The following is a 14,613-nucleotide window of genomic DNA, read 5'->3' as shown; positions in this document are numbered from 1 at the left end:
CTTCCCTTCGGCAGAAAGGGCTCCAAGGGGCCCTTTCGGCCGAAGGGAAGGGCTTGGGCAGGCCGCCTCCTGGGCTCCTCCACGGCCCTTGTGGCCCCAGGCCTCTCTCTCCGGAGGGAGGCTTGGGGCCACAAGGGCCGAGAAGGAGCCCGCAGAAGCGGCCTGCCGCCTCCGTGGGCTCCCCCACGGCCCTTGCAGCCCCAGGCCTCTCTCTCCGCATTAGGGATATGCCATCCCTAAGCAGTGGCGGTTTTGGCAGCAGCGGCAGCAGCAGCAGGACCCGGCTGGGGCTGGTCCTGCCACCTTGCCAGGCCAGGGGTTGCCGACCCCTACCTTAATGTCTCCATAAGTTAGAAATGACTTGAAGGCATCCATCAACAACAACAATAGATATGCATGATTACTAACTTTTTTATCCTGCTCTTTTGCCAAGGATGTCAAGGGGGCATGCACCAGTGTACTTCCTCTTTCCCCCTGATTTATCCTCACAACTCTCTTCTTTTAAAGTAGGAATCCATGTTTTTTTAGTCTAATCCAGTTTTTCCCCAAACTCATTTGCTTCTTGGACCACAGCTGTCTTCATCTCTCACCATTGGCAAGCATCAGCTGGGAATTTCATTTCATTGACATCTGGAGAGCCACAGGTTGTCCATGCCTGCAGTAAGCAATTTGACTAAGTGGATGTTTGATCCTGGAGTCCCATCTGTTCAAAGTCTCATAGTGGCATTACTCCTTTAAACCAAAACACTGAGCTAGTTTAGTGATATATGAAGTCAAAGGTTTTCATGGCCGGAATCCATAATTTTTTGTGGGGTTCTCAGGCTATGTGGCCATGTTCTGGAAGAGTTTATTCTTGATGTTTCACCAGCATCTGTGGCTGGCATCTTCAGAGAATGCTGACATGGGAGTTAGTGGGGTGTATATATATACACACTATGTGATCCTTGGTTGTGAGGAAGTGATTTGTATGTTAATCTGTGTGTTGGTCTGTTGTTGAATGGCAAGGCCTCAGAGTGTCTATTTAATTAATGATCCATTGTCTGCTGGTAAATCCTTGTGACCCTGGGTGGTTTTCATTTGCGCTTGCTGTTTCTTGATTTTGGTAGCCAAACTTGGTTTACTTTAAGCATTTTCCTTCCAGTTGAAGTTGTCCAGGTGTTTGTGGATTTCAATGGCTTCCCTGTGCATCCTGACCTGATAGTTGTTGGCATGTTTCAGAATTTCAGTGTTTTCAAATAGTATTTTATGCCCAGGATAGTTTATAATGTGTTCTGCTACTGCTGATTTTTCTGGCTGACCCAGTCTGCAGTGTCTCTCATGTTCCTTGATTCGTGTTGGATTCTGTGTTTGGTAGTCCCTATGTAGACTTGTCTGCAGCTGCATGGTATGCAGTAAACTCCTGCAGCCATGAGAGGGTCTCTCCTATCCTTCACTGAGTGCAGCATTTGCTGGATTTTCCTGGTTGGTTTGTAGGACGTTTGGAGGTTGTGTTTCCTCATGAGTTGAAACACCCAGACTGGGCTCTACAAGCTAATGGTTACTCCAGCCCAGACTTCAGAAGGGCTGCCAGACCCAGAAAAGCCCGTAGGAGTGAAGACAAACAACCACCCAAAGGGAAGGTATTTTTACCATACATCAGAGGAGTCACAGACAGAATAGGGGAAATGGTGAGGAAACACAACCTCCAAACCAACTAAGAAAATCCAGCAAATGCTGTGCTCAGCGAAGGCTAGGAGAGACTCTTTCACGGCTGCAGGAGTTTACCACATACCATGCATCTGTGGACAAGTCTACATAGGGACCACCAAATGCAGAATCGAACATGAATCAAGGACACACAAGAGACACTGCAGACAGGCCCGTAGCTAGTGTGGGGCAAGCGGGGCACCGCCCCGGGGCCCCCAGCCAAAGGGGGCCCCGCGCCACCCTCCCTCACTTCACAAATCTCTCTCTCTCTCAGACTTCCCTCCTTAGCCCGTCCTCCTTTTCCCAGCAACAGAGAAGTCAGGACTGGTGGCCATGTGGGGGCCTGAGGGGGAGGCGCCAGGCCCGCAAAAAGGAGCCGAGGAGGAGAGGGAAGGACGGGAGGAGTGGTGCCAATTTGTGAGGGTTGCATCAGGCTGCATCCACACTGGAGAAATAACCCGGTTTGGCAGCGCTTTAACTTTTCTGACTCAAGAATATGGAATTGTGGGAGTTGGAGTTTGTTGTGGGGCCCAGAGCTCAAGGCTTAGCTGTTTTCTGACCTCCTTTTATAGGACACATCCTACATTTCAGACTTCTACCCAGAAGGAATTTCAAAACGTCCTCATTTTTTGTAAGATGAGCAGATGTCCTCCTTTTCTAGGACGTGTCCTATGTTTCAACCTTCTGGCCTGGAGGAATGTCAAAATATCTTCCATTTTTGGTAGGATGACCACATGTCCTCCTTTATCCAGGACACGGCACACATTTCAGCCCTGCTCAGGAGCAATGTCCAGACGTCATCCTTTATCCAGGACACGTCCTACATTTCTGCCCAGGAGGAATTTCAAAACATCCTGGTTTCTTCAGAGAGTTTGCCTTTACCAGCCTTTCCTTGAGGCTGAGAGTGTGTGACTTTCTTGCCTAGTGGGTTTCCTTGGTTTGTTCAGAGAGTCTGCCTTTGGTGACTCGGGTCTGTGCGAGTGTGTGAGTCTTCAAGAGGTATTCTTGGGAGGTTGGTTCAGAGAGGTTTGACTTTGCCTTATTCTGAGGCTGAGCTATGGCGTCCCTCGTGCCCCACACCATTTGGACACAGCGCATGAGCCACATCATTGACGGTGTAAACGGCGGTGTGCCAAGATGGTGGCTCCCGGTAGAACTCAGGACATTAAAAAATACCGGAGCCCTAAATGTACTTTCTGCCCCAGGGCCCCTAAAGGCCTAGCTACGGGCCTGACTGCAGATTGGGTCAGCCAGAAAAATAATAGCAGTAGCCCCTTGAGGATCAGACTCTTGATTGAGGCCTACCCTCATGTCTTGAAGGGTGTTTGATTGCTGTGACTTTACCATTAATGCCAGAGGTAGTCTAAATCATATCGCTATATTATGGGTACTGGTTTCTTGTGCTGTGGATGGGAAGAATAATTTTAAAACTATACTTCAGTTTAATTACAGTCCCTCCTAGATACTTACTGAAATATGCAACTGTCATAGGAAAAGACAAACAAAACACTCATAATGTTAGCCATAGAGTGCCTGAATGACAGCATGAAAATGTAAGCACCTGCAAAATTGTTTCAGCTCAACATGATTCTGCTTGCTTCATTGCATTGCACAAACGGGGAAATCAAAACTAGAGAGAAAGAGACTGACTCCCTCCAAAAGCTGGCTTAAAGAAAGAAAGAGTAAGCAGGAGGTAGACTGGGATCTCTGAGTCCATTTCAAATAATATGCAGAAAATCATCAAGGATTTTTGACTCTCTGGCGGGGTACATACCGCCGCTTTGCGGCGGTCTGCCGCCGCCGCCAGTAGGTCCGCGGGGGAGCTGGAGCCTTCAGACGGCCCGACTCCCGCGCGGACCGAAAAAGAAGCTCCAAAATGGAGCTTCTTTTACCGTCGCGTTTGCGACGTAGCGAGGCGCCAGGGGCACGCTCGCTACGTCACAAGCGGCGCGACGCGTACGGACGCTCAGCGTCCGATACGCAAAGATGGCGGCGCCCATGTGGAAGGGGCGCCGCCATCTTGTACGTATAGAATACGTACTAGGGTTAGGGGGGTGCGGAAGCACCGCCCCTTCCTAACCCTAGTACGTATTCTATACGTACTAAATGGCGGTATGTATCCCGCCCATGTTAATAAAGCAAGGATTTCTGACTCTCTGCTAATACTGTTAGTTATAACGGTATATCCCAACTCCAGAATTTTACTGCTCTGGTGGAGAAAGTTCAGAAGTAATCCAGTGTGGATTTTTAGACGGGTGAACTATAAACTCCTGTTCAGTTCTACATACACGTATTTCGCAGTCTGCTGTTGTGGATTGTGAGCTTCTAGTAAAAACTAAATGCCATATAAACTCAACTGTAAGTCAACCTCATGTATAAATTGAGGGCAGGTTTTGGGGCCAAAATTAAGGATTTTTATTTGACCGTGGATATGTTGAGGGTAAAATTTAGGGGCATGTAGCAAAGGATGTAAAGGATTAAGCAAAGAAAACAATGCTAAAGAACTTATAAAGTTCCAGCAGGCATACCCATTTGTTTTCATACTAAACGCTGGATGGAGGAGAGAATAGAGGGGAGATAAGTGCTTCCAGGACAGATTATATTCTTACCTTTCATCAGGCCTTGGTTCTTTTTAAAATAAGAGTTAAAGTACAGTACTTACATTGACCGGTAGCTAAGATGTTTTTGGTCAATTTTCTAGCTAAAATTTCTATATGAATATATACAGTAGATTGAACAAGACTGAAGTAAGTAAATAGGGACAATCAGATGGTTTAGGAAAAGATTTCTGAATGTGTCCAAGGCTACCATGAAACAAGAAACTAAATACTTCTTTCCTTTCTGTTTCTCAAAGCTTGGGAAAATACCTTTTAGACTACAGTTTCCAGAATCCCCTACTAGGCATGTCCATGATTCAAAGTGGCTCAGGACTGTGGGCCAAATCAAAGGGCTCTCTGATTACCGTCTTTTCAGTCTCAGTTCCAGCAGATATTGTCCACTAGACCTGTGGTTCTCAAATTTGGATCTTCTAGCTGTTTTGGACTTCAGCTGCCAGAATCCCTGACCAGTGGCCAACCTGACTGGTGGTTCTGGGAACTGAAATTGAAAAACACACTGAAGACCACTTGAAAACCACTGTGAAGAACACAGGATTTGCAGTTGGAGCCCAAATTAAATTGAACTCCAGCAGCTGGGCTATGGCAAATTGTTCTAATTCTCTCTCTCCCTCCCCAAAAAGCTTGTGGCTTGGATTCTGTAAGCTAACACGCAGGTTTGACTTGCAGTTGCAACCATGTGTGCAGCTCATTAGTAATGAAGGTAACTCCCCTCTGTAGAAAGGTTAGCCCAAGCTTTCAAACAGTCTTGTCTTATTTGGTGTTAAGGCAGTGGAAATACTAGCGTGTGTCAATATTTATGAATTCTACACACACGAAAGAGTTCCTTTACCTTCTGTTTACAGCAAACCAGATTGGAATGAAAACACTAAAGGACACATTTCTTTCTTCTTGTGTAGTCTTTAGTTTCGATGAGGCTTTTTGTTTGGTATTGGTGGAGGCAATATGCTTACCAGTAAATGGATTCCCCCCTTTCTGTTTTTCATGTGAGCCAGCATGTTGTAGACATGAATGTGTACAAGCTCTCTTTCCAAATGATCGTTTGAAGTTGTTTCTTCTGCACTCTGCTGCACAAGGCAGAAAAGGGTATGGAGGGCATGGGGTTGAGGAAAGCTGTCTAGGAGAAGACAGAGCTGCTACAGTTGGAGGTTGGGAACAATGCTAAAACAGTGCAAGAGGATGGAACAGAGTACAGATGAGTGAAAAATCCAGTTGAGACTGGTATAATCTTCTGGATCAGTGTCAATTGGTGATAAAACATAAGGAGAAGAAATCCAAGGCAACAGAAGGAGAACATAAAGCTGGGCTGGCATAGTGATATGCATTGTACATATAGTGATAGTTATTCTCAAAGATGAGCCTTTGAGGTTTATCACATGGGGGAAAAACGTTCCCCGATGCGTCCTAACGAGCATGAGCGCAGGCGCGCACAGAGAACCCAATGGGGCCCAGAACGCGACTTTACCGCATGGGGAACGCCGCTGCCGAGCGTTCCCATCGGGTTCCAGAGGGCGCCATTTCTGGGAACGCTTTTGAAACTGTTCCCAGAAATGGCGCCCTCTGGAACCCGATTGGAACGCGATGGGAACACTCGGTGGTGGCGTTCCCCGTGCGGTAAAGTCGCGTTCTGGGCGCCATCGGGTTCTCATCACGCTCCGTGTGCACCCGCGCTCGTGCTCGTTAGGATGCATCGGGGAACGTTTTTCTCCCCCATGCGATAAACTTCCTAGATTTGCACAGTGAGGTCCAAGATGCCTTGTTGCACAAGTGGGAGAAAAGTCAAACAGCTTCTGCTATGACTCATTTGGCCTCCTAGGATCCTGGCCCTGATGTAGGACAGACACTTTCTATCATGCAGTGGTTCTACTCTGTTCAAGGCCATGTATATTCTGAGTGTTCCCAGAAGAATTCCAGAACAATTACTAGGGCTTGGAGGAGCATGGATTTCTTTGCAAAATAGGAAGGATCTGAACTGTTTCAAGAACTGAGGTGCAATCATTGGTATGTTTTGGTCTAATGTTTTCTTTCTTCTGCTTGCAGGCAAATGAGTGGAACAAGAATGACGACCGTCTGCTCCAAGCTGTGGAAAATGGAGATGTGGAGAAAGTGGCATCGCTACTGGGCAAAAAGGGAGCCAGCGCCACCAAGCATGACAGTGAGGGCAAGACAGCGTAAGTCAGAAGCAGAGGAACCTATGTTGTCGCCATCGTCATCATCCCACCAGCACTCTGTTTTGTAAAAATGGCCCAGATGGAAGAAATTACACCATGTTTTGGGGTGGCTGCTCAGGGCCATTTTAGGCCCAGGATTGGAATTCTTTGAAACGTGATGTCAGTTGGAAGTGGAAGTGGATCTCTAGATGATTTAATGTTGTGAAAATACCTATCCTGGGCCTGAAATAAACTGGAAGGATACAAGCAGTGTTGTAACTGTATGAAAATGGCCCTTCATCAAGGATGTGGAGCATTGGGCTAGGAGTCTGAGGTGTTCTTTGTTACCCCATAATCAGAGCTTGGAAAAGCTACTTGAGTGAGGGGGGCAATTTTCCAAACACCATGGATATAGTGGCTGGAATATTCTGGGAACTGTAGACTTAAAGAGCTTTTCCAGGCTCTGAGTCTGGTGAAGAGGTGGTCTCTTAATCTTGCCCTCATTATCATTTTTAGGAATATAGGAGTCTTAAGTTCTCCCTTCTTCATACAGTGTTTTTCTATTTGTGATTTACTTTATCATCTTATGAGTTCAGGTGTGAATTGAAACTGACCATGGTTAACATTAAACCAAGATGAACTGTTTAGGAGGGTGGCTGAAGTTGGGATTAATCATAGTTGGTGATGATGTAGATAAGGTGCACAGGTTAAAACACATTTGGCTGGGGGAAATATGTGCAAAAGAGTGGTGAAAGAATATACATTCCCATTTGTTCCCATTTCCTTTTTATGAAGTATGGTTGAAAGAGCAGTACATACATAACACTCCTGGTCTTCTGTGGGCTAGATTACATTTAACTTCCAAGATTGCACATATTAAAACATAGATCTGCCAAAACGACATGCAAATCAAAAGAGGTATAATTCAAAGTACAGTTAGGTGGCCCAGGTGGTGTTGGGGATTCACTGACCTCCTTCTTCACCTATCCCCACAGTAGATCCTTCCAAGATTACTTTTCTCCATTGTATTCCATTGCTACTCCAGTCTAGGGAAAAGTAACCAGGGAGAAGGATGAGTTGGGGTAAGAGAGAATAGTGGTCTGTGGCTGTAGAGAGGGGAGGGTGGAGGAGAAAAAAGAGGGATAGCTGTTGTTGCTGTTACAATGCTGCCTTTTCTCCAAAGCTGGGACTCAAGACAGCTTGCAAATCCTGTCCTTCTCTGTGTTTTTTTTCTTCCCTAAATTGCAATCCTATGTCCACCCACTCTCCTGTAGTGAATGGGATAGTAACTCAGTGCTTTTTCAGGCTCTTCTGATGTTGAGGATTGGCAATTACTACTTTTCCAATGTGCCAGGACCGGCAATATATTTATGTCCATTGGGGAGAGTTGCTTTTTCCTTTCTGGAAATTTGTGAGGGTCCAACAGCAAGTGGCTCTGAAAATTGCATCAGTCCAGGAACCACTGCTCTTTACAAGTGTTGTGTGATCCTATCATTCTCTTTTGTGATGAATAATGTTGTAAAAAATTATTCTGCTTGTTTGAATCTAGACCTGAAACCACATGAAAATTAGTGTATGTGTATGTTGCTTTAGTTTGAGATCTGATGCTTCCTGAAGCCTTTCTACTCTGTTTTTTCTTTTTAAAATAGCAACACCAGATTTTTGACATTATTCTTACAGCAGTGGAAAGAATCGATTTACTGGGTAGCTGAAAAATACCTTGATGCTTCATGTCACATGAGAAAAGGAAAGGCTTTTGCATTGTGGTCAAATTGGGAGAGAGGAAGGAACTATATCTAAGGTGAAAGGCTCTTGGACAATTTACGGCTGGCTGGGAAGCTGAAAAGCCCAGTATTCCAACTTTATTTATGGAATCATGTTCCTGTCTCTTCCCCACCCCCCTGGTTCTGTTTTGCTGCCCTTGTTTGGTTTCTGTGTAGATTAGGAAATAGAATGGTAGTGTCTGAACTGAAACTTCTTAAGTAATATAGGTTTTTTCTAGTACAGGATTGGGCTAATTGCACCCATGGGTTGCATGCAGTCTCCAGTTTCCCCCATTTTTGAGCAAGAAAAAACATCACTTCTGGTTTTGATAAAAAGGTTTCCCTGGGCCTGAAACAGTCGGGGTGTGTGTGTGAAATATCTAGGTGTTCCCTCACTAGAGGCTTTTGTGAATGCTATTTATTTATTATAAATGTTGTTTTGGGGGACATATGGAACACAACCTCCTGAAAGTTAAAATAGACACACAAATGGATTCACATTCCATTATAACACAAAGTACAGTAACATCCAAAATCCAGAAAACAGTGATACCCTTATGGGGCAACCAAAATACACAAAGTTGCAAGCTTTTAAAGCTCCACTGGCTTCTTCATCAGGCAAAGGTGTTTAAAATCATACAGGAGAAACAAAACTATGCTCATGATAGAATCCCTCACCTATGTTTTGTCAAGATGTTATTGTTGTATTGTTGTTTTCAGTTAAGATGGTATGGAGGGCTATCCATACAGGCAGGCCACACCTTCTGACCATATCAGTTCTGGCGGACAGGATCCAAAAGTCCAGGAAATAAAATTTAAATTCCATTAGCAATAGAAAAAGATAATTCCTTTGAGATCCAGATTGCCTATTGTAATATTAGTTGTGCTAATTCTGCGATATTGCTGGATCTGTTTTTCCCTCTGATCCCTTGAAATTTTCCTCCATTCTCCAAATTTCAAGGATTGCAAAGTTGAGAAACTGAATCAAACTTAGGAATCATGCCTTTGCTGTGTTTACATTTTGTTTATAATTTTGCGACCCCTTTTATTTGGATATCTGAACTGTATTCTAAATGTTCAACTGAAGTTTTAATTTTTTTTTGGGGGGGGGGAATACACAGAATTCTTACTTGACAGGAAACACCTTCATTTTGCTCCACCTTGTAGCTACACTCCTGGTGTGATACAATCATTTTCCTACTCATTTCAGTTCTAGAAAATCTCTCTCCAATGCTACCCTTAGTTTCAAGATAGAAAGTAGCTTCAGCTGTCAGCATTGGGAGCCTCTCTACCAAAATTCATAACTTCTTCAACCCAGGCAAAAGTGGAGAAAGGGGATTTTTTGTTGTGCCCCTGTTGTGAGGAAGGGAAGAGTGAAATCATCATCCTTCTGTGCAGTGGTTATGATCCATATCAGTGATCCCCAACAGCTGTTGAAATATATGTGTGTCCATTCACTGTTACCTGTTGTTGATGTCACATCTCATTGGACTCCAAGCTGCTTCCTGGTTTCCAGTAATAACCAGGAATAAAACCCGTCTGAACAAATCTTGCCAAGAAACCCCGATGATAGGGATGCCTTAGAGTTGCCAGTAGTCAGAAATGACTTGAGGGCACACAACAACAACCTTTTGTATAGAAGCCACCCTGGGTCCTGTCTAGGGAGAAAGACAGCATATAAATATAAAATAAACAAAATGAATACAGTAATATTGTATGGATTATACATAATGAAATGGGTAGACTTTTGGATCTTCAGACTGTAGGATCTAGGATTTTTGTTAGTTATACCTTTGTTTCAGCTGCAGTCTTAGAACTTCATTCCTGTTTTCTGGAAAGAAAGCATCCCGCAGAGATCCCTCCTTGTTGACAGTACAGTTGGCCCTCCGCATTCGCTGCTTTGACGTCTACTCAGGGTGACCATAAGTCCTCCACGACATGTCCTAATTTCAAAATGTCCTCCATCGTGAGCATGACTAGGAAGCATGAATTTATATTTATATTAGTGTTTTTAGCTTTTATTTTGCAGCATCCTCCTTTTTTCTTGAACACACTACATTTTGCGGTGTTTTGTCCTCCTTTATAGTTAGGACATCTGGTCACCCACAGATTTGATTATTTGCACGTTTGCCACCACCCTTCCACAGCCACTCTCCCAAAACCCGAAGCCATCACGTGGACATTCACACAACAGCCTCTAGCTTTGGGAGGGTGAGTACCAACAATCTCTGCCACTCGCAATCCCCTCCTCACTTCTAAGGCTGCTGTGTGATCATGCACAGAACAGCCTTGGACATTGGGAAGGAGGAGCACCATCCATCATTGCTACGGCCACCAACTCTCTCCCAAAGTCTCAGACTGCTGTGTGATTTATGCACATTCACACAACAGCCTTGGGCTTCAGGAGAGGTTTGGCAGCAGCAACAGTATTTGCTGAAAGGGTTCCAACGTTCTCAAAGGTCCTGTCCCCTGGTCCCTGCAAATGTGGAAGACTGACTTTAGTACCCCTCAGTAGCTTCAGAACAAAACCTGAGAAGGGGAGTGTAGCAGTTGACTAGTTCCCATTACTTCCCCCCTCCAACAGAGAACAAAACAGTATTAAACAGAGCATCCTAATATTAGTATTTTTTGTACCAACACCAGCTATTTTTAAGAACGTCATAGTTTCAAGTAACTTGTAAATCTTTGTTTAGAACTTTAAAGAGTTTAACCATTTGGTTGTTTTTCTTTTAAAAGTCCTGGAAGGTTTAATGTTCCCCACATTTAAAACATCTAATAAAACCCCAGATCTCAGAGAAACATTTAGCATAGTCCTGTCTCTGATCATCCTGTTTGTGATAGGAAGTTTTGTTTTTGTTTTTTGTTTTTTTGCATGGAGAAAAACAGTTGAATATAACAACATCAAACCCACACATGACCATGCACAAACACATGCTCAGACATAATCCAATGTGGTAAAGCTAAGAGTCTCACATCAGCTCTTAAGCCAAAAATGACTGGCATAACTTACTGTACCATTTCAGGCTGCAGGTGAAAGATGACCTTTCTGAATGATCCCTTCATCTTTAATGATCACATTTTCCCTATACTGTAAGTGGAAAAATAAATCATGGACAGATAGGTGTCTGTGTATGTGTGTAGCTCCGCAGTCTCCTTGATGTGCTAGTTTTCTCTTTGAGGGTTTTTTTTTAAATTCGTTTGCTTGTTTGGCTTGGTGTTTACTTATTTCTTTTTAAAAGTTTCAAAATTGGTTCCCCATGTACAGTCTAACTAATCTAACAAAGGACTTTATCACATGGGGAAAATTGGGGGGTTAACTAGCAACTAACCTATGAAAATCGCTTAATCATGATTAAAATTTATTCTCAGGATAATGACTCTTTAATGTCAACATCGTGTGAAAATCTTAATCACGCTTGCACAATTTTCACAGGTTAATTCCTGGTTAAACTCCCAATTTTCCCCATGTGATAAAGTCCTAATGGATTTCCCCACCATGTTTTTACAGCATATATAGCTCTGGTCTTAGTCACTACCAGCTATGGCTTTCAACATTGTGGAAAACGATGATTTTAGAACATGGAGATAAGCCGTCATCCTAATACCTTGAACACAACACATCATATATTTGGGTCACCACCTAGTGTGGTATCAATCCATGGGATTACTACACTGTGGAGGTCAAGATGAATTCTTCTACACAATAGTAGCTACAGATTCCTTTGATTGTGCAGATTTAAATCCCTAGTAGCTTTTTTTTATGATGTTGCAATTGATGAGTGCTTTATTGATCCCCCAGCTGATTCCTTTCTGATGTGCTTGTGTTTACATAATTAGTCTGGAGGTGACAAATAGATCAAAAGAGTGTATTATGTAACTAACTTGCCCAGTGAGTTAAAGCTTTTCATTGAGATGAAACAGACAGTTAAAAAGTGTAATGCTACCTCTTTTTCTACAGATATGGGGATAAAAATGCATATTACCCTTGGACTGCATATACATGATCCAGTTGAGTATGAACCATTATAGTCATGCTGGTGTAGCAGAGTGAGGACTCCTCTACTCAAAGCATCAAAACTTTTTGGTTTTCAGGTTCAGTGATAGTATGTGCTGCCCTGTTGCACTTCCTTCTTCCCTCTCAGTTTACCTGTAATCTCCCCAATAACTAAAAGGTACAGAGAGACGAATATGGAGTTGTCTTGCAATGATATCATTGTTAATATAAATAATAATAATAATAATAATAATAATAATAATAAAATAAAAATTTTATTTATATACCGCCCTTCTATATAACCAGGGCGGTGTACAACATCATAAAATACATGGGTTACAAATACATTAAAACAATACATTAAAAACATTCTAGCCAGCTTGCCACTGTTGAACATAGAGGGGGGGGGGGGAACTAGTTGGGGCCTGTATCAGGGAATGCTGATTTAAGCAAGAAAGTCTTCAGCCCCTTTTTAAACTGGGCCAGGGAGGTGGCCGAGCGGAGCTCAATGGGCAGGGAATTCCATAGTACTAATGCATAGTACTTTAGAGAGCTGTGGCGTCAATGGGAAAATAAGGTACAAATCACACTACAGAAATAATCCAGTTTGAGACCGCTTTAACTGCCCTGGCTGAGTGCTAGGGAATCATGGGGAATTGTAGTTTGTTATGGCACCAGAGTTCTCTGACCGAGAAGGCTAGATGTCTCACAAAACTACAGTCCTTATAATTCCCTATTATTGAGCCAGGGCAGCCTCAAACTGGATTATTTCTACAATGTATTTTGGATCTCAGATCAATTAGCTTTACAAAAGACCTGCTCCTGATGAAGAAGAAAACTGCTACCACTAGTTTGTAGATATGGATCAAGTAGAGCTATCTGTGATTTGTTTTTTTCTTGTGGGATGACTATAGAACAATAGAGCTGGAAGAGACCACAAGGTCCATCTCCTTGCCATGCAGGAGTTCATAATCAAAGCACCCCTAACAGATGGCCATCAAGCCTCTGCTTAAAAATGTCCAAAGAAGGAGACTCACAATCCATATCTTTACTTTAAAATTTACCATTATACTTCATCTGGATGATAGAATAAAGTGGAACATGTCCTCCTCATGGGATTCTGTTATGTTTAGTTTACTAGTGTAGCCCTTGGGAAACTGCTGCCATTAATCACAGAGAAATGAGACCTAATTCCACCTTTTTGGTTTTCACATGTGCTAGTAATAATCCAGAGGAAAGAAGTGTTAAGATTCCTCTCCAAAGCAGCCTGCAAATGGTAGGAGCTGTGCCTACCATTTGCTTTCCATGCAAACAGACTAAGGTTCAATCTCAGACATCTCCAGATAGGACTGGGAAGACTCCTATCAGATACCAAGGAATGGAGCTGCCAGTCAGCATTTGAGAATACAAGGCTAGATAGGCTAGTTATCTGACTCAGTATAAGAGATCTCCCTGTCTTCTAGCAGTTAAGTTTTTTGCTTTAACTAGAACATTGTCAATTTTATATATATATATATATATATATATATATATATATATATATATTTAAAGATAATTGTAGCTTTCTGAGCAAATGTGGTAAGCTTGCTTGAAGAGGTTTGGTTTTGTATGAATCATAATCATAATATACAGATGGAAAAAAATAAGATAATGCCAATGAGGTAGAACAAGACACAGCTTGGAGGGGCATTTGTATTACTGTTAAATGTAGGAAGCATGCAAACGTTGATATTTTTTTTTATATAACAGAGCTGGGAATCATGTGGCCTGTGAGCCTTATGGAGACCTTGAAATCACACAACAACCCCCAAAAGCTCTTCTTGTTGTTGTTGTTGCTGCTGCTGCTGCTGCTGCAACAGCAAGGGCAGTGGCTTCTTTGCTTGAGTCTATCCACCTGTCACACATCATCCCTCTTTTCCTACTGCCTTTCACTTTGCTGAGCATAATCGTATTTTCCAGTGAGTCACATTATCTCTTGATATGTCTGAAGTATAATAGTCTCGGTTTAGCCATATTGGGTTCTAGGAAGGGTTCAAGCTTGATTTACTCTTAGACCCATGTCTTTTTAGCATTCCATGGTATCAGCAGAACTATTCTCCAACACCACATTTCAAAAGCTGTTCAATTTGGGGACTGAAAAAGTCATTCTTTGCTGCCAAAAACACTTTAAAGGAGCCATTAAGGCACCAAACCAATTAAATAGACAAATGTTTAAAAAGCACATAGTTAAAAAATAATTAAAACATATCTGAAAGATAAAGTACAGCACACAGCATTCAAAACACGCTTCCGCCTCATAATTTGTGCACCAAATGAGAAAGAAAAGAATCATAGAGTTGGAAGAGACCACAAGGGCCATCCAGTCCAACCCCCTGCCATGCAGGAACTCTCAATCAAAGCATCCC

General features: G+C 42.9%; 1 protein-coding gene across 4 annotated transcripts in view; it reads left to right on the top strand.

The window, feature by feature from the left end:
- Positions 1-14,613, top strand: part of RAI14 (retinoic acid induced 14) — a 143,563-nt gene that overhangs the window by 91,467 nt on the left and 37,483 nt on the right. For all 4 annotated transcript variants that reach the window (XM_089496767.1, XM_089496759.1, XM_089496757.1 and 1 more), the window contains exon 3: positions 6,342-6,472. In XM_089496767.1, the coding sequence (XP_089352893.1) occupies positions 6,342-6,472 (131 nt within the window). The remainder of the gene's footprint in view (positions 1-6,341; positions 6,473-14,613) is intronic.

Source organism: Sceloporus occidentalis, unplaced genomic scaffold, assembly GCF_023333645.1.
Source record: "Sceloporus occidentalis isolate IW3139 unplaced genomic scaffold, rSceOcc1.0.p SCAF_1, whole genome shotgun sequence".
NCBI classification, from domain to species: domain Eukaryota; kingdom Metazoa; phylum Chordata; class Lepidosauria; order Squamata; family Phrynosomatidae; genus Sceloporus; species Sceloporus occidentalis.
The sequence above is the reverse complement of the archived record's forward strand: the minus strand, read 5'-3'. Positions and strand labels throughout refer to the sequence as shown.